At 36.5% G+C, this 23,620-nt stretch overlaps 1 protein-coding gene across 47 annotated transcripts in view; it reads right to left on the reverse strand.

Annotated features, from left to right (window-relative positions):
• Positions 1-23,620, reverse strand: part of APC (APC regulator of WNT signaling pathway) — a 324,590-nt gene that overhangs the window by 74,997 nt on the left and 225,973 nt on the right. For 10 of the 47 annotated variants that reach the window (XM_085009312.1, XM_085009310.1, XM_085009309.1 and 7 more), the window contains one exon: positions 898-965. The exons of 18 other annotated variants lie outside the window; for them this stretch is intronic. Coding sequence is in view for 8 of the 29 variants with exons in the window: in XM_085009303.1 (XP_084865429.1) it covers positions 14,876-15,040 (165 nt within the window). In the remaining 21 variants the exon portion in view is untranslated. Of the gene's footprint in view, positions 1-897; positions 966-14,875; positions 15,191-15,418; positions 15,697-23,620 lie in introns of those variants that run through there. 19 more of the 47 variants (XM_085009321.1, XM_085009301.1, XM_085009332.1 and 16 more) reach the window with 5 other exon arrangements.

Consider the following 23,620-nt stretch of genomic DNA (forward strand, 5'->3'; position numbering starts at 1 on the left):
TAAGTTATATTATGAAATACATATGAAACATAACTTCCTTAGAAAGACCTAATGCTGATCTACTGTTATAAGCCCCAGTTCCCCAAGCAATGGATAAGAGGTGAAGAAGTAATTCACCCTCTTAAACAGGACAGAGGAGATGTCTTAAAAGTAAAGGAGAACTTTATAGGTGGGATCACTTATCTTTTTTTGATCATATCATTAATAAGCAGATCTGGAAACAGCATATTAAAAACCAGGTGACAGAGGAGCGGATCTGACGGTTAATAAAGCCCTAAAATTCATCATTTAAAATAAAGTTTTAATACGCAATTTTGCACTAAAATAATAACATAGGAGAAAAGAGATAGGTACACATAAGTATGTGCAGACACGGAGGTTATAGCCTTATACAATCACACATAGAGCCAGATGGGCAAGATGAGCAAGACAGTATTAAAAGTGCACTTTATTGGAGGAAAAAGAATTCAAATTTTCACATGGACAATTAAGACATTTGATGGCCTTTTTTTCTCCTATCCATAATTAAATCATTTAAGTCATTTTAGGTCTAGAAAGCAGGGGGTTTTCATATAATTTTACAGGAGAAATAAAATGTTTCATGGAGTAATTAATTCTTTGCCTTACATCATTTAAGCATACAACAGCCATCCCTAACTCAAAATTGCTTTCTGGAAAATTTAAGAAATCATAAATTTACTTTACAATGCCTCTTATACAATCACAAAAATTTCATTCTAAATATATCTTAAATGCAAGTCACTCAGCAATATTAAAGAAAAAATCTAAATTTATCTCATGAAATGGGGAAAAACCTCTGAATCTTTCACTTTACTGAGAATATATGACTATCTCAATTTGTTTTTTAATAAAGATGCCCACTAAAAAGATCCTCACCTCTTAAGAGTAGGGTCGGGGAGAAGAAAGCAAAAGGACTGCTATTCAGACTTTTATCCAAATGTTCACTGGAAAACAAATTTACAAGTATCTTACAAAATTAATGCAAGGAGGCAGAAAAGTTTAGGCGGGCAAGGAATACTCAATTAGAATTACATCTGGAGGATTCTTTATTATAATTTAAGTAGTTTGAGACCACTTTTTAAAAAATTCGTGAAACTGCTTTTATTGTTTTGCTTTAATTAAAAAAAGATCTATTTGCCAGAACTGTTAGTTGGTAATGAAATAAGACAGAAATACCTCCCCTCCTCCAAAAAACAAAAGAATCATAAAAGACTACTATGCTCAACTCTATGCAAATAAACATGAAACCCTAAACGAAATAGATAATTTACTAGAAAATTTAATTTATCAAAACTAACCATAAAAGGAAATGGAAAATCTAAAGTTTACAATAAAAATCACTATTAGAAAATGGACATTATTCAATATGTTAATAGATTTACACAGGAAAAATTTATTATCATGCCAAAAGTGATGAAAAGATGCTTTACAAATTCAATGCCCATTCTTGTTGAAAATACTGAATATAAAAACACTTTTTTTTTTTTTTTAAGGGCTGCACATGTGGCATATGGAAGTTCCCAGGTTAGGGGCTGAATCAGAGCTGTAGCTGTCGGCTTATGCCACAGCCAGCAGGATCTGAGCTGCGTGCGACGTACACCATAGCTCATAGCAATACCAGATACTGAACCCATTGAGCAAGGCCAGGGATCGAACCCATGTCCTCATGGATACTAGTTGGGCTTGTTACTGCTGAGCCACAATGTGAACTTCCTAAAGACACACTTCTTTAATATGATATAGATCAGCCCCAAAGCCAGTACCACACTTAATGTGGAAACACCTTCACCATTTTTACCACTCTAATTTATTATACTAGTCAACACAAAGAATAAAGTTAGAAAGAATACTATGTGCAGATGATATAACCATCATATACCTGGAATATCCTTAAGTGTGAACTAAATATTACCATAAAATAATCTAATAATTTAGTACAAATCTACAGAAATCTTTCCTTTATATATGCAAAAAGAAACCAGACAGAAGATGAAATTAGTTACAATTTTAAAAAATATAAAATAATGAGGTATAAACTGAACAAGGAGTCCAAAACATATACAACAAAAACTATAAAACACTTCCAAAAGACACAAAGGTATATTTCAACAAATGGGGAGTCATACTTTGCTCATGTATATAAAGATTCACTATCATAAAGGTGTCATTTCTCCCTAAGTTAATATATAAATTTTATACAATCCCAATACAAATACTATACAAGATTTGTTTTTATTTTGTTTTCTGCAGCTAGACAATTGAAAAAAAAAAAAAACCAAACAAGCAAATAAGTGAAAATATGAAAAGAGAAGAGTAGGAGTACACCTGCCACATATTAAAATATTGTACAAAGCCATTATAAGTAAAATGGTATGTAGTTAACTGTGTGCACCTGTTAGTTAATTTCTTAGTTCTGATCATTATACTATAGATATATGACATTAGGGGAAGATGACTGAAGGTACATAGAGACTATTATTTTTCCAACTCTTTTTTAAGTCCAAAGTTATTTAAAAATAAATAGCTTTTAGGAGTTCCCTCATGACTCAGTGGGTTAGGGATCCAGCATTGTCATTGCTGTGGCTCTGGTTACAGCTGTAGCACGGGTTCGCTCCATGGCCCAGGAACATCCGCATGCTGCAGATGTGGCCCCCTCAGCCCCCCAAAAGATTTTAAAAAGCTGGCATATGAATAGATCAACCAAGGGAACACATTTTTAAAATTCCAGAAGTGAAAATAGGTAAATTTAGTCATGATAAAGATAGCATCTCACACACAGGTGAAAAGATGAACTTTTAGCATTGGGAAAGAGGACAGTTATAAGGAAACAGATAAATCTGCATCTATTCCTTATACTACAGGTATTTAAATGTTTAAGAACATTATGTGGCATTTAAATTATGAAAATAATTCTGTTTTTAACTAAAGAAACTTAAATGGAATATACCCTCTTCCAAGGAGGCTATTACAGAGCAATGAATGAACAATTTATTTTAACTGACTTGTTAATGAATGTAAGGCACATAGAAGGCCTGCTGGAGCTCTGATGTAATGATGCCTATTACTAGACTAGGAGTAACAGATCGGGTTCTTAGGTTATTTCCAAAAATTGGGAGTTTTTCTCTGGTATAAGAGGGTAACAACTTTTATTATTTTTTTTTTTTTTTGCTTTTTAGGGCTGCACCTGCAGCATATGGAAGTTCCCAGGCTAGGGGTTGAATTGGAGCTGCAGCTGCCGGCCTATACCTATGCCACCACCACAGCAACGTGGGACCAGAGCTGCATCTGCAACCTACACCACAGCTAACGGCAACACCAGATCCTTAACCCACTGAGGGAGGCCAGGGATTGAACCTGCATCCTCACGGATACTAGTCAGGTTTGTTAATGCTGAGCCACTACAGGAACTCCCAAAGAGTAATTATCTTTAAATAAACAGGATACATTCATGTAGGAGGACATTACATTGGGATTAAAAAGAATGAAGTTGATTGAAAAACAATAAAAAGGGTGAAAACAAAAAAAGAGTGCAGATCACCATGTTTCATATGGTCAATCTTATTCTAGTAAAAAAAAAATGATAAAAAAATGTCATTAAAGAGCTATACAAAAATACAGTTATTGCCTCTGGAAAAAGGTCTCCTGTCTTCCTAGTTTGCCTTTTTATTGCATACCCTTTTGCAGAGTTTGAAGATCAAAGCCAAAAATTGGTGTTTTGAAAAGACTGAATATAATCAGAGAGACAGAGAAGAGCTCATTAAAAAGGAACAAATTCAAAGGTGGGGCGGGGAGTGGGGATTGACTCGAAGAAATAGAAAACCTTAATAGTTCTACAACTATTAAAAAACTGAAGTAGCAGTTAAATTTCCCCCTTCCTTCTCCCAACACAAAAAAATATCAGATCCAAATGGTTTTGCAGATACCTTCTATCAAACGTCTGAAGAATAAATCATTCCAACCTTTATACAAACTTTTCCAAGAATAGAAATAAAGGTACTCCCCAATGCATTCTTTGAGGCCAATACAATTATGATATAAAAGTCAAAAGTAGTGTGAAAAGGAATAATCACAGGCTAATATCATTTATGAATACTGATACAAATACCCTAAACAAGATGCCATGAAACAGATACAATAGCATACAGGAAAGAAACCACAGCAGAATCAAGCTGAGTTTACTCCAGGAATACATTTATATTAATTTAAGACAGATTACATTTCTATGATATTAAATTTTACCTCTTTGTGTCATGAATAATTAAAGTCCTTCAATCAAATTTTCTTGTTTTTTTCAAGAAAAGGCCTTATGCATCTTGAATCAAATTTATTTTTGGGTTTTGTGCTATTTGATTTGCTATAAATGAAACACCACCATTCCATAAGAGATACTGCTAGTACGGATAAAAGCTATTACATAATTTTATTAATTTTATTTACTACATACTCATTATGTAGCCACCTGATCAAATTACATGAATTCTAAGTTTTTTCTTTCTTTCTCTCTCTCTCTTTTTTTTTTTTTTTGTCTTTTTGCCATTTCTTGGGCCGCTCTCGCAGCATACGGAGGTTCCCAGGCTATACCACAGCCACAGCAACTCGGGATCTGAGCCATGTCTGCAACCAACACCACAGCTCATGGCAATGCCAGATCCTTAACCCACTGAGCGAGGCCAGGGATCAAACCCGCAACCTCACGGTTCCTAGTCGGATTCATTAACCACTGAGACACGACGGGAATTCCCTAACAGTTTTTTCTATAGACTTTCTGGGTACGCAAATATATAAGGTAATTTTGTCTCTTCTTTCCCAATTTTTACACCTCATTTCTTTTTCTTGTCTTATTGTTAGCTTAAAACTTCAAAATAATGTTGAACAATATTCCTGATTTTAATAGTAATGATTTAGTATTCCATCATTTAATAATCCTACTCTTAGGTTTCAGTAAATATTTTTAACATGTTTAGATACTTTCCTTTTATTTTACATTTTTATTAGAAGTGGTTTCTAAATGATTTTACAGCACTTTTTGCTATAACATATAACCACAGTTTTTTTCTTTTGTTTTAATGCTGTCGATTATAATATTTTCTCATTTTGACTCATCCCCCATTCTTGCAAGAAACACTACTTGTTGATATTTTATTATTTTACTTATTTGTTCATTTCTCCATTTTCGATGTGGAATTTTATTTATTTATTTATTTTTTTGTCTTTTTAGGGCTGCACCTGCAGCATATGGAGGTTCCCAGGCTAGGGGTCTAAGCAGAGCTGTAGCTGCCGGCCTATGCCACAGCCACAGCAACACCAGCTCCGAGCCGCGTCTGAGACCTACACCACAACTCAAGGCAACAGCAGACCCTTAACCCACTGAGCGAGGCCAGGGATTGAACCCGCAAGTTCATGGTTCCTAGTTGGATTCGTTTCAGCTGCACCATGACAGGAACTCCTTTCCTGTGCAATTTTAAATAAGAGAAACCAGGATATAGTTTAAAATTTTTACAGTATTTTAAAATAAGATTTTAGGAGTTCCCATCATGGCTCAGCAGTAACAAACATGACTAGCTAGCATCATTAGGACTTGGGTTTGATCCCTGACCTTGCTCAGAGGGTTAAGGATCTGGCGTTGCCGTGAGCTGTGGTGAAGGTCAGAGATGCATCTCAGATCTGGCGTTGCTGTGGCTGTGGCTGTGGCCAGCAGCTAGCTACAGTTCTGACTGGACCCCTAGCATGGGAACCTCCATATGCCGTGGTTGCGGTCCTAAAAAGACAAAAAAAAAATATAGTAAGATTTTAAATTAAGTTTATGCTAAGTTTAAAAAAATGAATTGGTAGGAAGTTTCTTAATTTCATATAGTCTAGAATAATTTGAAAAATAACTTATCTAGACTTTGAAAGCCAGCTAGAATTCAGATAGAAGGTGCCTGTTTAGAGGAAATAATTTTTGATTATGTTAAAATTTCTTTTGTGGTTAAATCTTTCCATATTTTAACTTCATCTTCTCATATCATTTTGATCCATTAATAATTCGCCAGTAAATTATTCATTTCCTCTAGCTTTTCAAGTGTATTAGCACAGAAATATATATATTCTCTTTAAAATTCATCTCTTTTCCCATTCATGATCTTTTTATCTTTTGTTCCCTTAGTCAGGCTTTGTAGGGTTTCATCTATTTTACTGATCTTTATCCACACACACACACAAAATCAACCTTTGGTGCTATATATCCTTTTCATTATTTTGTTTTCTCTTTTATTCATTTCTGCATTCATCTTTACTAATTACATCCTCATTTTCCATTGGTTTATTATGTTCTTTATTGTTATTTAAATTGAATCATTAATTACTTTCCTTTATTTACATGTTCATTTGTCAGCTTCTTCTTTAATAATATATTTATAGTACTAATTTTCTTCTCAGCCATATTTCTTAGGTTTTAGTACGAAGTGTTTTCCTCTTTATCTCTTAATAATTCATCATTTCAATACTGATTTCCTCTTTGACATGAGGATATTTCAAAGATTTTTCCCAATTGCTAGGTATATAAGTTGACTTTTAAGTCATCTTTTTACTGCCTTTTATTTATTGTTTATTAGACTGATTTGAGACTGTTGCCTACCATTTAAAACTTTTTTTTTGCCTTTCTGCCATTTCCTGGGCCGCTCCCGCAGCATATGGAGGTTCCCAGGCTAGGGGTTGAATTGGAGCTACAGCCGCCGGCCTACGTGGGAGCCACAGCAATGCGGGATCCGAGCCACGTCTGCGACCTACACCACAGCTCACGGCAACGCCAGATCCTTAACCCACTGAGCAAGGCCAGGGATCAAACCCACAACCTCATGGTTCCTAGTAGGATTCGTTAACCACTGAGCTACAGTGGGAACCCCACCATTTAAAACTTTTTAAAGGTTTGCCTTGTAGACAAGAACATGACTGATGTTCATAAGAATCTCACTGAAATTTCAAAAAAGGAAAAAGGGCACAAAGTTCTCAAAGTTCTATACCTGTTTACTGACTGTAGTATATTATTGAAATCCTCTGTATACCCACCTATTTTTGTGCTTGGCTATGTGAAATTTAGAAAGTCTACCATTTATTGCATACTTCTAATATGCCATGTACTTTAACTAAATTTAATTTTCACTTCCTTAACTCAAATGAAATATTGTCATTTCAGAGTTAAGGAAGGTGCTACTTCAAAACAGCAAATAACTTTACTAAAAATACAGATCAAGTAGCTAAGCCAGGATTTAAACTCATATATTTGTTTCCAATACTCGTGCTCTTAAGAACATGTAATGCTATTTCCATGTGGCCTTCATGACCTGTTATACACGTTATCAGTGTACATTTCAAACTTATTTTCTATTAAGTCCCAATATAATCTTCTCCTTTAATAACTCCCTCCTCATTATTATCTCACACTAATTATTTTGTACTTATGCTCATAATTCATCTCCTTTTGAATGCCCCATCGTTTTTTCCTCTGCTCTATCATATCCCCATTCTTTAAGGTGCAGTTCTGTTGCCTTACATGATTGTACAGTAAACACTATACAAGTTGGCTAAACTGTTCTTTAATTATTTCACTTTACTTTGGTGAGTTTTGTTTTGCACCTTTAAGACAAGGTTTATATCTAATACTTAGGCTTTGTAATTCCCCAAATGCTTTACTCAGTGACAGCCGCAAAAAGACAAATAAAAGCAAGAATAAAGAGAAAGAGTGTTTCATCAGCCAAGTGGGGAAAAGAAAAGAAAAAAGAGAGCACAAATTCAGAGAATGTCTAAGATGACTTTTCCATTAAAAGAGTAAGATGATGGATTTCTCTCCATATAATTCAAAGAGACAAACATTTGAGAACTTATTATTCACAAGACACCATGCAAATACTATAAGGAAGTTTTCTGAGTTGAATTGTGTTTCCCAAAATGATATGTTGAGTCATAGGTAGCTGACCCCTGGGTACCTGTGAAAACTGACTTCATTCAGAAACAGGGTCTTTGCAGAGGTGAGCAACTTAAGATGAGGTCTTACTTGCCCAATGACTGGTATCCTTAAGAGAAGGCCATGTGAAGAAATGAACATAGGAAAAATGGCATGTGATAATGGAGGCAGAGATTGAAGCGAGGCAGATGCAAGCCAAGCAATGCCAGAGATTGCCAGCAACCACAACAAGCTAGGGACTGAGACACTGAACAGATTCTCCCTCAGAGCCTTCAAAAGTAACCGACTTTGCTGACAACTTGATTTTGGACTTCTAGCCTCCAGAACTCTGAGAATAGATTTCTATGGTTTTAAGCCACCAGAGTGTAGTACTCTCTCACAGCAGCTCTGTAAGACAGGGGAAAAGATAAACTGAAATGTTCCCTATTCCCAAGTATCTTATTATCTAGCAAATGTGTAATATTCCAGTAGAGAGGGTAAACAGGATCAGTATGCAAATATGTCAGATGTTTGTGCCCCCAACTTACATTCTTTTGGCTCACTTTAACCCTAGTCATTGCCCCATCAATCAGCTTACTACTGTGCAAGTATAAACTGACAGAACGTTAGCGGTGCCAAATATTCTTTTGCATTCTGCCCTAGGATCTCTGACACACCAGTGTGGGTCCTCAATGTTCATGCATATACCACCTATAAAAGAGTGAACACTTAATAGGGCAATACTTGACTAAAGGGGGACAGGAGCTAGTATATACAATTCTTTTCCTTAGGTAGACAATTCTATATGGAACTTCTGAAATTCCTTGCTTTCAGGACTTTCCAAATTGTACAATGTGATGATCAATTTGAGAACATATTTGTATTGGCTGTCCCTCTTTGCCATTTAACTCCTTCTAGGCCAGTACTCCTCTTCCTGGATCACTCCCCAAAGCAAGTATTTTACAAAAGGCCTTAACTCAAGATTCTGACTTACAGGGCACCCAGGCTAAGACACAAATTACCTATAACTCAAAAGCACGTTTGGGTTCAAAAGCATTGGTAGAATCTACTGGAGTCACACCATGCTGAGAATTTTGGTGGTAAAAGCATGAAGAGGGACTGGAACCACACTGTGGCTAGATGATCGCACAGTGTAAAGAAAATGAACAGAGAGTACCAACAGAAATAGTATTATAACAAGCCTGAAAGTGCAAGGCCATGTTGCTTTATCATTTCTTAGGTTTTATTATAAACTATGTCAGAAATAGCTAATATACTGAGATAAATTAGGCGATAATAAAACCAAGAACCTAAAAATAGCTAGTGGAATATGTATTTCAAATACTCCTCAATGGGTTATGTGCTTACCATCTTAGTAACCATTATACATCACACTATGAACAAATCTAGTAAAAGAAAATCTGAATCTACCCAAAAAATAACATTCACTCATGAAAATATAACTTTAAAAAAACCTTTAGCTTAAAACAAAGACCTGTGTGTGTATATCTGAAAAAAACGAAGAAGTGTATGTACATGCCTGGAGTAGACAGAATAATGGCCCCACAAAGATGTCCAAGCTCTAATCCCAGAAACCAGTGAATGTGTTACCTTACATGGCTAAAAGGGACTAATAAGCAGATGTAAACAAGCAAAGGAAATTTTCCTTAATTATATGGGTGGACCTACTATAATCACAAAGGTTCTTATAAGGAGACAGAAAAGTCCCAGTGAGAGAAGGAGAAACAGAGTCAGAGTCAGAGATTTGCTATACTGCTTGCACTAAGATGGAGGAAGAGGCCACGAGCCAAGGAATGCAGTTGGCCTCTAGAAGCTGGAAAAAACTAAGGAAATGGATTCTCCCCCAGCCTCAAGGGGAAGTACCGCACTGCTGTTATTTTGATTTTGGTCCAGTGAAAAACGTTTCAGATTTCTGTCCTCCAGAGTTACAATGAATTTGAGTTAATTTTAACACTAAGTTTGTGATAATTTGTTACAATAGCAATATGAAAAAAATGCCCTATGATCCAGTGATACCTCTCCAAAGGAACTGGGGGTAAGGAGAAAAAGGAGAGTTAGTATTAAACAGGCAGAGTTTCAGTTGGGCAATGTGAAAAAGACCTGGGGATGGACTATGATACATTCACAACAATATGAATGTTCTTAGTGCCATAGGACTATGCTACATATACACATTTAAAAATGGTTCAGTTGAGTCTCTTCAACAAGTGGCACTGGGAAAACTGGACAGTTGCATGTAAATCAATGAAACTAGAACACACCCTCATTCTGTGCACAAAAATAAACTCAAAATGGCTTAAAGACTTAAACACATGCAAGACATCGTAAACTCCTAGTAGAGAACACAGGCAAAACATTCTCTGACATCAACCATACAAAGGTTTTCTTAGGTCAATCTCCCGAGGCAACATAAATAAAAAGAAAAATAAACCAATGGGATCTAATCAAACTCACAGGCTTTTTGCACAGCAAAGGAAACCATAAACAAAATGAAAAGACAACCTTTGGTATGGGAGAAAAAGGTGTGCAAATGATGTAACCGACAAGGGCTTAACCTCTAAAATATTCAGACAACTCAACAGCAAAAAAAAAAAAAAAAGAAAAGAAAAAAAACCAACAACCCAATTGAAAAATGGGCAGAAGACTAACTAGACATTTCTCCAAAGAAGACATATGGATGGCCAATGGCACATGAAAAAATGCCCAACATTGCTAATTATTAGAAAAATGAAAATCAAAACCACAATGAGGTACCACTACCAGTCAGAATGGCTATCATTAATAAGTCTACAAATAACAAATGCTAGAGAGGATGTAGAGAAAAGGGAACGTTCCTACACTGTTGGTGGGAATGTAAATTGGTACAACCACTATGGAAAACAGTATGGAGGTTCTGCAGAGAAATGTAGAACTACCATATGATATAGCAACCCCACTCCTGGGCATATATCTGGACAAAACTTTCATTCAAAAAGATACACGCACCTCCTACGTTCACTGCAGCACTATTCACAACTAGTGCCAAGACAAGCAAACAACTAAATGTCCATTGACAGAGGAATGCATTAAGAAAATATGGTACATATACGCAATGGAACACTACTCAGTCATAAAGAAGAAAAAATATAATGCCATTTGCAACAACATGGATGGCACTAGAGATTCTCATACTAAATGAAGTCAGAAAGAGAAAGACAAAAAAAATATGCTATCACTTGTATGTGGAATCTAAAATAAGGCACAAATGAACCTACCTACAGAACAGAAATAGACTCATAGACAAGAAGAGACTTGTGGTTGTCAAGGGGGAGGTGGAGGGAGTGGGATGGACTGGGAGTTTGGGGTTAGTAGATGCAAACTATGACATTTAGAATGGATAAGGAATGAAGTCCTGCTGTATAGCACAGGCAACTATACCCACTCACTTGTGATAGAACATGAGAGAAGATTATATGAGAAAAATAATGAATATATATATGTATGACTGTGCTATACAGCAGAAACTAACAAAACAATGTAAATCAACTATACTTTAATAAAATAAAAAAATGGTTCACAGTTGGTACATTTTATGTATGTATATTTTACCACAATTTTTAAAACCCTCTTTGGAGTTCCTGCTGTGGCACAATAGGATGAACAGTGTCCCTGCAGCGCCAGGACGCAGGTTCAATCCCTGGCCCGGCACAGTGGGTTAAAGGATTCAGTGTTGCCGCAGCCGCAGGGTAGGTTACAACTGTGGTTGGATCTGATCTTTGGCCTGGGAACTCTATATGCTGTAGGGTGGCCAAAAAAGAAGAAAAAAACCCCTCTTAAACTACTACAAAAAAAAAAAAAAAAAGACACAAAATGCTAAAACATTTCACAAGAATTAATGGGTATTTAAGAAAACATGTGGGAGTTCCCGTTGTGGCACAGCGGAAACGAATCTGACTAGGAACCATGAGGTGGCAGGTGCGATCCCTGACCTTGCTCAGTGAGTTAAGGATCCAGCATTGCCGTGAGCTCTGATGTAGATCGCAGACTCAGCTTGGATCCTGTGTTGCTATGGCTGTGGTGTAGGCCAGCAGCTACAGCTCAGATTAGACCCCTAGCCTGGGAACCTCCATATGCTGTGGGAATAGCCTTGAAAAGACAAAAACAAAAAAACAAAAAAAACAAAAGCCAAAAATAAATAAATAAAAACTTTAAAAAAAAAGAGAAAACATGTGAATGAGTGCCTAGAAGGGGAGTGGGAGTAGGGCATGGGAATAAAAGAGAGAAGGCTTGACTTGTATGGATTAATGATGCCATGATTTGATTTACAAGAACAATTTTCAAGAACATATTTATTACAAGATATGTAAGATGCTACCTGTAACAAAACAAGATGGTCTATGTACCTTTCCTGCTAACAGATGACCTTACAGAAATCAAGAACCATAGACTGTTGACTATTAGAGCTAGAAAATCCAGATATCACTTCATCTAACCTCATTTTACATTCAGGGCACTTAATACTTCAAGAGTAATTTACTTTTTAGAATTATCTGCTATTCCAAGCAGATTTTACAAGGCATGGTGTTTCAAAGAGCAAACCACCACATTCCTTTAAGTTAGAAGACATTTTTAGATGATATAAATCTTTTAAAGATCCTAGGAGTAGCCAAAACAATCAGTATTTTCACTGCAACAACAATAATATTCCACATAGTTCTACTGTAAGTTTCTTAGAGGTTAGTTTCCATGTCTTTTGACTCTTCAGCACCTTTTGTAGGTCTTGCATTTAGTAGGTATTTAAATATATAGTGAATACATTTCCTCAAGCACCACTCAGTTTTTCTACGTCATTATAATGCCCTATTCTATCTTGTGTGTTGTGTAAAGTTTCACTCAGATTATAGCAGCCCCCCCAACAAAAAAAAGAGAGAGGGGAGAGGGGAGGCCAAAATTAAAGAGAACACTTAATGTAAAAAGACTGGTTAAATTATGAGAAATTAGAAAAAAAAGAGAGAGAGAAATGGTAAAATAATCTACAGAGCAATACATGAAAGACTGCAATTAACAGCTTTGATTTAGTTCACAGGCATACTTAACGAATATTTAACTTTTGAATTCCTTAATAGCTCAATTCTGGCCACGTCAATTTAACAAGGAATAATTTCAAAGACCACTAAAGCCAACAATACAGTTTTATATTAGCTATTTCATACCATAAGGAAAAAGAAATCAATTTTTCTTATTTTAGTGCTGTTCTATTTCATAGAAGTGTTCATATGATTAATAAGATGATCTTAAAAAAGTATGTTATGAATGTCATGAAAACTGATGCATCTCCACTTGCTTAGCCATCAGGTATTTTACAAAGCATCCTTATACCATAGCTGAAAACTCAAAACCAAGCAAGATTTCTTTTTCATTTAATGATTTGTCAGTGAATTCTGCTGCTTTTCAAGTAACCAGTTATATACTATTTTGTATGTTATACAATAAGCGACATTATAAAACAGTTAATCATTGAGTTAGAACAAAATAGTTAGAAGACTTACATTCTTTCCCTCCTTATACAATACATGACCTTGGATAAAGTCACAACATACACAATTAGGAATAATCTAATATTGAAAGTGAAAATAATGCTAAATTGAGCTGTTCAGTAAAATGAGCTAATTTATGTAAAAAAAGAAGAACTATACACTCTCTAAAACTATACTAACTGGAGTTCAAAGAACTGAATGGAATTAACTATCAAATTTCACTTGAAAATTAAATGCGCATCTTTCATTCTAGGTACAGTTTCCATCAGATTTTTTAAAAATCTTAACTATTAACCCTGATACCCATGACGAAATAATTCTTAAAGCAAAAATTGTTTTTAAAGTAAATAAAAGTGCTTATTTATCAGTGAAAACATTACATGGCCTAATTTTATTCAATTGCAATTCTTTATTATCTTGAAAAAAATACGGAAACAAAAATTATAGGTTCTTTCAACACTTTCTATTACATAAACACTGTTTAACAGACACTGATCCTGGAGGGCTTTAACAAAACCACTGCCATCCTGTTCAGAGAGGAGGGAGGTGTGACAAACTGGCTACCATAAATATGCATAAAGATAAGGCATTTAAAATTGTACTCAATCTGAAAACATGTATTTAGACATTTAATGAAAGAAACAAAAAAAAATAGTGCAATGAAAACACTATATCAAGAGTGTATCTTATGAGTGAGCTCACTCATACATCTAAAAGATCATAGTGCTTTAATCTGAAATATTTGCCTACAGACTTTATTCAATGACATCTAAAAGTGACCGAACTGTAATATAAAATTACTGAATACAGATCTTAAATATTAAGACTATGAATAATTTATCACAATAATTTTTCACAATGTAATAGACATATAAAGTGATTTACTCTTGAATAAACTAATTAATAGCATAAAGCTATACTAACAAAGGAAAAGATCCACTGCTTCATACATAATTTATTAAGATTTCCTATAGGATTTATGTTAAAGCAAAGAATTTGAGCATCTTTTGTGATGGAGAATCAGAGCCTGATACATTCCACTGTCAAAACATTCACAGCCTGATATTCTTTCTGCTTTAAAAAACTACATAATTTTTCTTCTATTTAAGGTTCCAATTACAAACTATGGCTTCTTGTAAATAAGCCTTCTCCCACTAGCATTGCTGCAAAGGTTCTTATTCCTCTGCAGTTATCTTTTCAGCCTGGGAGGGAGAAAAGCACTGCTGCAGTCATCTGCCAAAAGGCACCAACCTTGCGTCTTATAACTAACAAAGACACTGGTATCTTTTTGCCACCCTATTCACAGGTAATTCACTTAGAAGGTTTGCAAAAGCAGAGACTCTGGTGACCAAAATTTCCCCAATCAACCAAAACCACCACTCAAGTTCTGCAGTACCTGCCTTCTCCTCTTCCTCCTTTCCCAAGTAGCCCTTTCCACTAGGTTCACATCAGCCGTCAGGAGCAGCTTTGTATCCACTCTCAAGGCTACCAGGGCATGTGTCCTTGTGGCCAGGGAGGAAAAAAAGCATTTCAATGGGTTAGAGCTTTTGCTCATCGCCATGAATATGCTCCATTCTTTGTTGTCCTCTACCCGTTTCCTTAGATACTGTTATACCACTCCAACTCTTGTCAACAGGCATTATAAAAACAAAACCTCCTTCAAACCTCAAAAACAGCTTTCTCACCAGGCTCCCCTTAACACTCCTACCCCTCCCCCCTTCTTCCTCTTCTGTCAAAAACCCTGGATCAGGAGCACAGGAAATCCATCTCCTGTGCTGCAGTAGGGGGAGGGGGGGAGACGCCCCTGCCTCCTCGCTTGGCATGTGGCAGGAGATCCTGTCTGTGCCAAGGAAAGGCCACCGGTTTTAGGCAGTGCACAAGAAAATAGCCTCCCCCTTCCCAAGGCAGCAAGCCGGGCCATCGCAGCTCTAGCACCTACCCCATTTCCGAGCCCGGCAGCACCTCCATTCCGTCTCCAGTGACACCCAGGCGGGCTGCGCCAATACAGCCACATGTCGGTCACGTGTGCCCACGGCCAGCCAATCAGCAGGTCCCCGACGGGAATGGGGCGCGCCCTGGTCTGCATCCAGCGGATTACACAGCTGCTTCAGGCTCAGCTTCCAGACCCGACCCGAACACCGAACACCGCACTCTGCTGCAGGACACTGAGACCCGCCCCACCCCACAGCTCTGAGCCCTAGCCCGCACCTAGTGGTCGTGGGGATGTCTCATCAGCCCAACTATATATCTCCGGGCAACCCACTGAAACTGATGGAAGCTGACAAGCATATTAGGGTGGGGTGGGGGATGTCCACAGGGCAGAAATATTAGCACAAGATCCTGGAGGTGGGTGGGTAATAAATCAGATTTCATTTGCTCTTTGCTAAGATTTACATGCTTGCAGCATAGAGAAAAAATTTCTACTAGCTGTATTAAAAGGAATAATTTTACATTACAAATCAATGATTTCTTAGATAAATCAATGCAACTATGCTGAATTAAAAATACCATTTCCAGAAAAGCTGTGATGGCAATACAGTAGAATAGATGAGATCTGAATCATGGACTCAAACTATGAAATGAATCTTTGCTCCTGTTACTAGCTGCGTGACTTCAGTCACTTAAAGGCTCAGTGCTTTAATTTCCCACACAAAGTGAGAGTAGAAATGTAGAATGGAGGAGTTGATATATAAGAAGCAGGTTTGTTTGTTTTTTGTTTTTGTTTTTTGCTTTTTAGGGCTGCACCTGTGGCACATGGAGGTTCCCAGGCTAGGAGACCAATTGGAGCTACAGCTGCTGGCCTACACCACAGCCACAGCAACGCCAGATCCAAGCCGCATCTGCGACCTACACCACAGCTCAGGGCAACGCCAGATCCTTTAACCCACTGAGTGAGGCCAGGGATCGAACCCACAACCTCATGGTTCCTTGAAGGATTCAATTCTGCTGTGCCACAATGGGAACTCCAAGAAGCAGTTTTGGAACAGATCCAGACAGTAAAAGCTGTCACTACCAATCTGAGACTTAAATTTAATACTTTAATGCAAATTCTGCATTTCACTTAAATTTAACAAAATGAAGCTTGAGTTACTAATTTGTATGAGTTAGAAGGACAAAATCCAAATTGCCAAGAATTTAAAATGGATTTACATTTTGGCCTAAAAGGAGGGAAATCAGTTTTCGTCATCTATTTCTATTTAAAAATACTTCATGTTTTTCAATAAAATTTACTTAGTATAATCTTTTAATTTTTCAATTAGTAGCATGAAGAGAAGCAAGCAAACTATTAAACAGCATATCATATTTGGAGCAATTCCATTTTATTAAAATCTTTACAAATTAGAGAAGGAACAGACAACACAGCAAAATGCGCATAGAGGTACAGACGCGGATGTTCCCAGTGGTTATCCCTGGAAGGTAGGGTTATGGAGTGATTTCTGCTTTTCCTTTCTGCTTTTGGATATTTTTTGTCTTTGTATTATAATGCCTGATAGATAACAAACACCCCTAAATATCTGTTGAATGAATACTGAACACATACTACTAGTAATTAGAAAAATTATATATTACATATTAAAAGTTTAGATATATTTAGAAACACTTTCCCTTGATATTTGAAATGAAGGAAACAAAAATCAATTTGGCTCCTTCTTAAACATCTCTTTTGTCAAGATGACTTAAGTTCTACAAAAGGCTTTCAAGATTCTCTTACTGAAAGTGCATGATTCAGTGAATAGGACTTAATTATTTATATAGTCACCAACTGTGACAAATTCAGAATAGATAATTTCTCATAAGGCCTAAAACTTCTGGAAAAAAAAAGTACCCTCCTAAACAAAGAATACATTTTAGAAACTCCTAAAAATGACTGATCAGTACCCTCAGAAACAACTCTATTACTCTTGACTCATACTCTGATTCAAGTTTTTAGTTAACTAGCTTTTAGCCAAAACATTTGTCTAAATTTTTATTACATGTGTTGTAAAACTTAGTCAGTGATTTAAATGATAAAGTTTTAAAGAAAGCTATGACCATTATATGTTCATGAATCACTAAAAATTCAAATCAAAAAGCAAGCCAATCTAAAAACTTTCAATTTTACAATGTTTCCAACTGAATTTTTCAGTAAGATTTTCAAACCAGTTTTCTCAGAGACTCCACAAAAGTTTGATTTGAATTTTTTTTTTTTTTTTTTGTCTTTTTGTCTTTTTAGGGCCTTACCGGCGGCCTTTGGAGGTTCTTAGGCTAGGGGTTGAACTGGAGTTACAACTGCCAGCCTATACCACAGCCATAGCAATGCCATATCCGAGCCTACGTCTGTGATCTACACCACAGCTCAGGGCAATGCAGGATCCTTAACCCACTGAGTGAGGCCAGGGATGGAGCCTGCAAACTCATAGTTCCTAGTTGGAGTCATTTTCACTGTGCTACGATGGGAACTCCTGAATTTTTTAATTAAAAATTTATTTAGCTATTTTCAAAACTACAATTAAAAACATACACAATCAAAATGTACTGGACCAAATTTGAAAACACTGAGAGGTCAATGAAGAATTACTTTTTGCTACTAAGTTTATATGTATCTCAGAATATAACTCCTGCCATGCCTATTTAAATAAAAATATTACTTAAAGTATTTAAATTTAAAAATATTATCATTCAGGCACAAATATCATATGTGTGCATTAAAAGTATTTTCCGAGGGAGCTCCCGTTGTGGCACAGTGGAAATGAATCGGACTAGTAACCATGAAGAGAGGGTTTAATCCTTGGCCTCGCTCAGTGGGTTAGGGATCCAGCATTGCTGTGAGCTGTGGTACAGGTCACAGACACAGCTTGGATCCCACATTGCTGTGGCTGTAGTATAGGCTGGCAGCTTTAGCTCTGATTTGACCCCTAGCCTAAGAACGTCCATATGCCACAGTGCAGCCCTAAAAAAGCAGGGGGAAAAAAAGTATATTCTGATCAAAATTTAACACAGAAATAAACTGGGTATTAAGACTATTATAAGACAATGATAAACATGCTTTTGATTTTAAATATCTGTGTTCATTATGATTAACTTGACTACTTTTATAAATACTCATGTTATAAATATAACACATAGTTCACATTAAAAAAAAAAACCCAACCTCTGAACCTTCCGTAATGTAAAAAAAAAAAAAAAAAAAATTAATAAAATCTATTTAAGAAACAAAAAGATTCTTAACTCCCTAAATCTTGCATTCCATTTTGATATGAATACGTTGGGTCTAATTTAAGACTTGTGGTTTCAAAAACCAAAAAAAAAATATGGGCAACAATATCAACAAGTATAAAATGAAATAAAATCAGTGCTCAGAATTCAGCAATCTTGATTCTTGTGCTCTAAAACTCAACTCTTTCTTCACTGGAAACCTCAAATATAGTAGAACAGAACAGATTTATGCCTAAAAAAAGATTAATGAAAGTTTTTTCTTTAAAAATAGTAATTATGGGGAGTTCCCGTCGTGGCTCAGTGGTTAACGAATCTGACTAGGAACCATGAGGTTGCAGGTTCGATCCCTGGCCTTGCTCAGTGGGTTAAGGATCCAGCGTTGCCATGAGCTGTGGTGTAGGTCGCAGACGCGGCTTGGATCCTGCGTTGCTGTGGCTCTGGCGTAGGCCGGTGGCTGTAGCTCCGATTAGACCCCTAGCCTGGGAACCTCCATATGCCACAGGAGCGGCCCAAGAAATGGCAAAAAGACAAAAAAAAAAATTTTTTTAATTAAAAAAAATAAAAATAGTAATTATGTATTGAAAAAGCATGTGCTAGTGTGAATGTGAGTTGTCTCCAAGTGCTAAGGAATCAAATAAAGCTCAATTCATTTAGAAACCTTTCAGTCCTTAGATCTGTACCTGGTTAGGGTATGACAAAAAAGTGTGAGAGAAGAATAAAGTGGGTCAGATTTCAAAGACCAAATTGGTTGTGAAGACCGATTCTTCCAACTTTTCTATATTTCATGGGACATGGGAAGGAGCTGAAATGTTGGAAAGGCAATGAGATTTTAAGCGATGTATAAACTAAGTGGGAGATATATGTATAGTCTTATACAAGCCATGTGTTCTGTGATACCTCAAAAAACAAAGATTCTCAAAAGAAATATTCTTAGCACCAATGATAGAATCTTAGTGAGTTTTTTTGTTCTTTTTTTTTTTGTTTTTGGTTGCACCTGCAGCATATTTGAATTCCCAAGCTAAGGACTGAAACTGCACCACAGCAGCAACCCAAGCCACTGCAGTGACAATGCCCAATCCTTAACCACAGGAGAACTCTTAGAATCTTAAGTTTTTTTTTTTCCCTTCAGTCTTTCTCTTCTCTAATCAGCAAATATCAAAATAGACTTTTACACCTCACTCAAGAACATTTCATGGTTTTCTGTTACTGACAGTGGAAATGAGATAGTTTGCAGTTTAACTGTAGAGTGCCCTGAAAGGCATGTTAATTAGTCTTCCTACACTAAAAGGCTTCCTACATGCATTAAGTTTTCTGTGGTTACCATAACAAATTACCAGAAATTTAGTATCTTAAAATAAAATTTATTATCTCACAGTTTTGTAGTTCAGAAGTCCAAAATCAGTCTCACTGAGCTAAAATCAAGGTGTCTTGATTTCTTGCCCTTTGTTTTCTTGCCCTTTCTAGAGACCAGCTACATTCCTTGGTTCAAGGCCTCCTTCCCTCATCTTCAAAGTTAGCAATGATGGACTGAGTCCTTCTCAATTTGCAGGACTGTGACCTTGCTTCTGCTGTCCTTATCTTTCTCTGACTCTTGTTCTCCTGCCTCTCTCTTTTGCTTTTAAGGACTTTCTTTAAAGACACTTCTTACATAGTCCCACCTCAACAATCCAAAACAATCTCTCTGGTTTCAGGGTACCTCATTACAATTTTATTTCATCTGTAACCTTAATTCCCTTTGGAACATAATCTAACATATCCACAGGTTCTGGGGATTAGGAGCTGGGCATCTCTGGGAATAATCATTCTACCTACTGCATGACAGCTTTATCTTCAGCTCTACTTCAGAACTTGCATCCTAATAACAGTCCGATCAAGCTAAACACTTAGCCATTTCTAAAGCTCACTGTAAACACAGAACTTTCCCCCTTTACTATAATGTAATACAGTAGAAAACTCCAGCGTATGGAGACTGAAGACCTAGGGTCAAAGTTCGGAATCTTTCATTTTCTAGCACTATGACTCTGGATGTCACTTAACTCTTCTAAGACGTGGCTACTCTTTCATCTGTAAAGTGAGAATAAATGTTTGGCTTTTTTTTATAGAGCTGTTGTAAGGATCAAATGTGTAAATGTGAACAAATTTTAGAAGCTGTGAAATACTTTTAAAAAGTAAGGGATTATTAATTGCCTTATTAGTCCAAATAAAAGTTTAATTTAAATATACATTTCCATGAAGTAATACACCATCCCATCTAGAATCAATTCACTCTCCTCTTCCCTCCATTGTTCCTACCTCTTTTATGGCACAGAATTGTATCACTGTATGTACATCTCCTTTCCCATTCCTAACTATAAGAATCCAAGGGAGTACAATCACTATGGAAAACAGTATGGAGGTACCTCAGAAAACTAAATATAGAACTACCATATGACCCAGCAATCCCACTCTTGGGCATATATCTGGACAAAACTTTCCTTGAAAAAGACACATGCACCTGTATGTTCACTGTAGCACTATTCACAATAGCCAAGACGAGGAAACAACCTAAATGTCTATCGACAAGTAAATGGATTGAGAAGATGTGGATATATACACAATGGAATACTACTCTGCCATAAAAAAAACAAAACAATGCCATTTACAGCCACAAGGGTGGAACTAGAGACTCTCATACTAAGTGAAGTCAGAAAGAGAAAGACAAATACTATATGATATCACTTATATCTGGAATCTAATATAGGGCATAAAGGAACCTTTCCACGGAAAAGATAATCATGGACTTTGAGAAAAGACCTGTGGTTGCCAAGGGGAGGAGGTGGGGAAGAGGGTGGGATGGACTGGGAATTTGGAGTTAAGAGACTCAAACTATTGCATTTGGAGTGGATAAGCAAAGAGATCCTGCTGTGTAGCACTGGGAACTATACGTAGTCACTTATGATGGAGCATGAGAGGATGACTGAGAAAAAGAAGGTGTAAATGTGTGTGACTGGGTCGCTTTGCTGTACAGTAGAAAACTGACAAAACACTGTAAACCAGCTATAATGGAAAAAATAATCATTAAAAAAAAAAAAGGAATCCAAGGGAAGAGCCACACATGATTTTTATTTTGTATGTTTCATCATGTGCACCATGGTATTTTGTACAGAATAGGAATGTATTAAGTATTAGTATAAGGAATGATTTAAACTAATCTCCAAAGGGCATCAAATGCAAATGTCCTCAAGGAATAACAGTAGAGCAAATGCTGAATAATGAGTATTACTGCAAAATATAACTCTCTACACAGGAAATGGAATGCTTTAAATAAAAACCCTGGGCCCTGTAAGCAGAAAAAAACATGACACAGCCTTGGGGCTAAGTTTCTGGGGTTAGGTGGCTGCACAGTAGAATCACTTTAGGAGCTTGAGAAGTTTCAAAAACACCATTCTTCAGTTTATTAAACATGATTGATTTGCAGATAGTGAACAATTCTTGCATTCCACTTGATCATGGTGGAAGATCTTTTTAATGTATGTTAAATTTTATTTCCAAGTATTTCTTGAGGATTTTTGTATTTTGTTCATCAGTGACTTTGGCTTATAATTTTCTTTTTGTGTGTGTGTGTGTGTGGTATCTTCGGTTTTGCTATCAGGGTGATAGTGGCCTAATAGAATGAGTTTGGGAGTGTTTCTTCCTCAGCAATCAGAGTAGACAAAGAAATAAAAAGTATATAAATTGTAAAGGAAGAAAAACTGTCACTGTCTGCATATGACACATGATACTGTATATAGAAAATCCTAATGATGCTACCAGAAAACTACTAGAGTTCATCAATGAATTCAGTAAAGTTGCAAGATACAAAATTAATATACAGAAGTCTCTTGCATTTCTATACACTAACAATGAAGGCTCAGAAAGAAAAATTAGGAAATAATTTTTTTTTTCTTTTTAGGGCCACACCCATGGCACATGGAGGTTCCCAGGCTAGGAGTCCAATTGGAGCTGTAGCCACAAGCCTACACCACAGCCACAGCAACAGCAATGAGGGATCCAAGCCACGTCTGTGACCTACACTGCAGCTCATGGCAATGCTGGATCCTTAACCCACTGAGCAAGGCCAGGGATCGAACCCACATTCTCATGGATTATTAGCTGGGTTTGTTAGCCGCTGAGCCATGACAGGAACTCCAGGAAAGAATTTCATTTACCACCACATCCAAAAGAATAAAATACCTATGAATATACCTATCTAAGGAGCCAAAAGACTTGTACTCTGAAAATTGTAAGATGCCAGTGAAAGAAATAGAAGATGTATATGGAATGTCATTACTTTGTTTTTGGACTGGAAAAATCAATACTGCTAAAGTGACTTACACCACCCAGGGGAAGCTACAGATTCAGTGCAATCCCTATCAAACTATCAATGGCATTTTTCACAGAACTGGGACAAAGAAATTAAAAACTTGTATGGAAACAGCAAAGAACCTGAATAGCCAAAGCAATCTTCAGAAGAAGAATGGAACTAAGGGAATCAGGCTCCCTGACTTCAGACTATACTACAAAGCTACAGTCATCAAAACAGTATGATACTGGCACAAAAAATAGCCATACAGGTAGAAGGAACAGATTAAAAAGCCCAGAAATAAACCTTTGCACCTACAGTCAATTAATCTATACAAGGAGGCAAGAATATATTATGGAGAAAAGACAGTCTCTTCAATAGCGGTTCTGGGAAAATTGGAGCACTACATGCAAAAGAATGAAATTAGAACATTCTCTCACACTATAAACAAAAATAAACTTAAAAAGGATTAAAGATCTAAATGTAAGACTGGATACTACAAAAGTCCTAGAGGAAAACACAGGCAGCACACTCTCAGATCATAATCTAAGAATATGCTAAAAATATATAGATCACTGCAAATACCTTTTTCATTCTGTCTCTTAGAAGTAACGTAAATAAAAT

This window comes from Sus scrofa, chromosome 2 (assembly GCF_054392235.1).
Source record: "Sus scrofa isolate SSC_HxYL_T2T_F1_AM1 chromosome 2, Sscrofa_HxYL_maternal_Yorkshire_Landrace_v2.0, whole genome shotgun sequence".
In the NCBI taxonomy this organism is placed as follows: Eukaryota; Metazoa; Chordata; class Mammalia; order Artiodactyla; family Suidae; genus Sus; species Sus scrofa.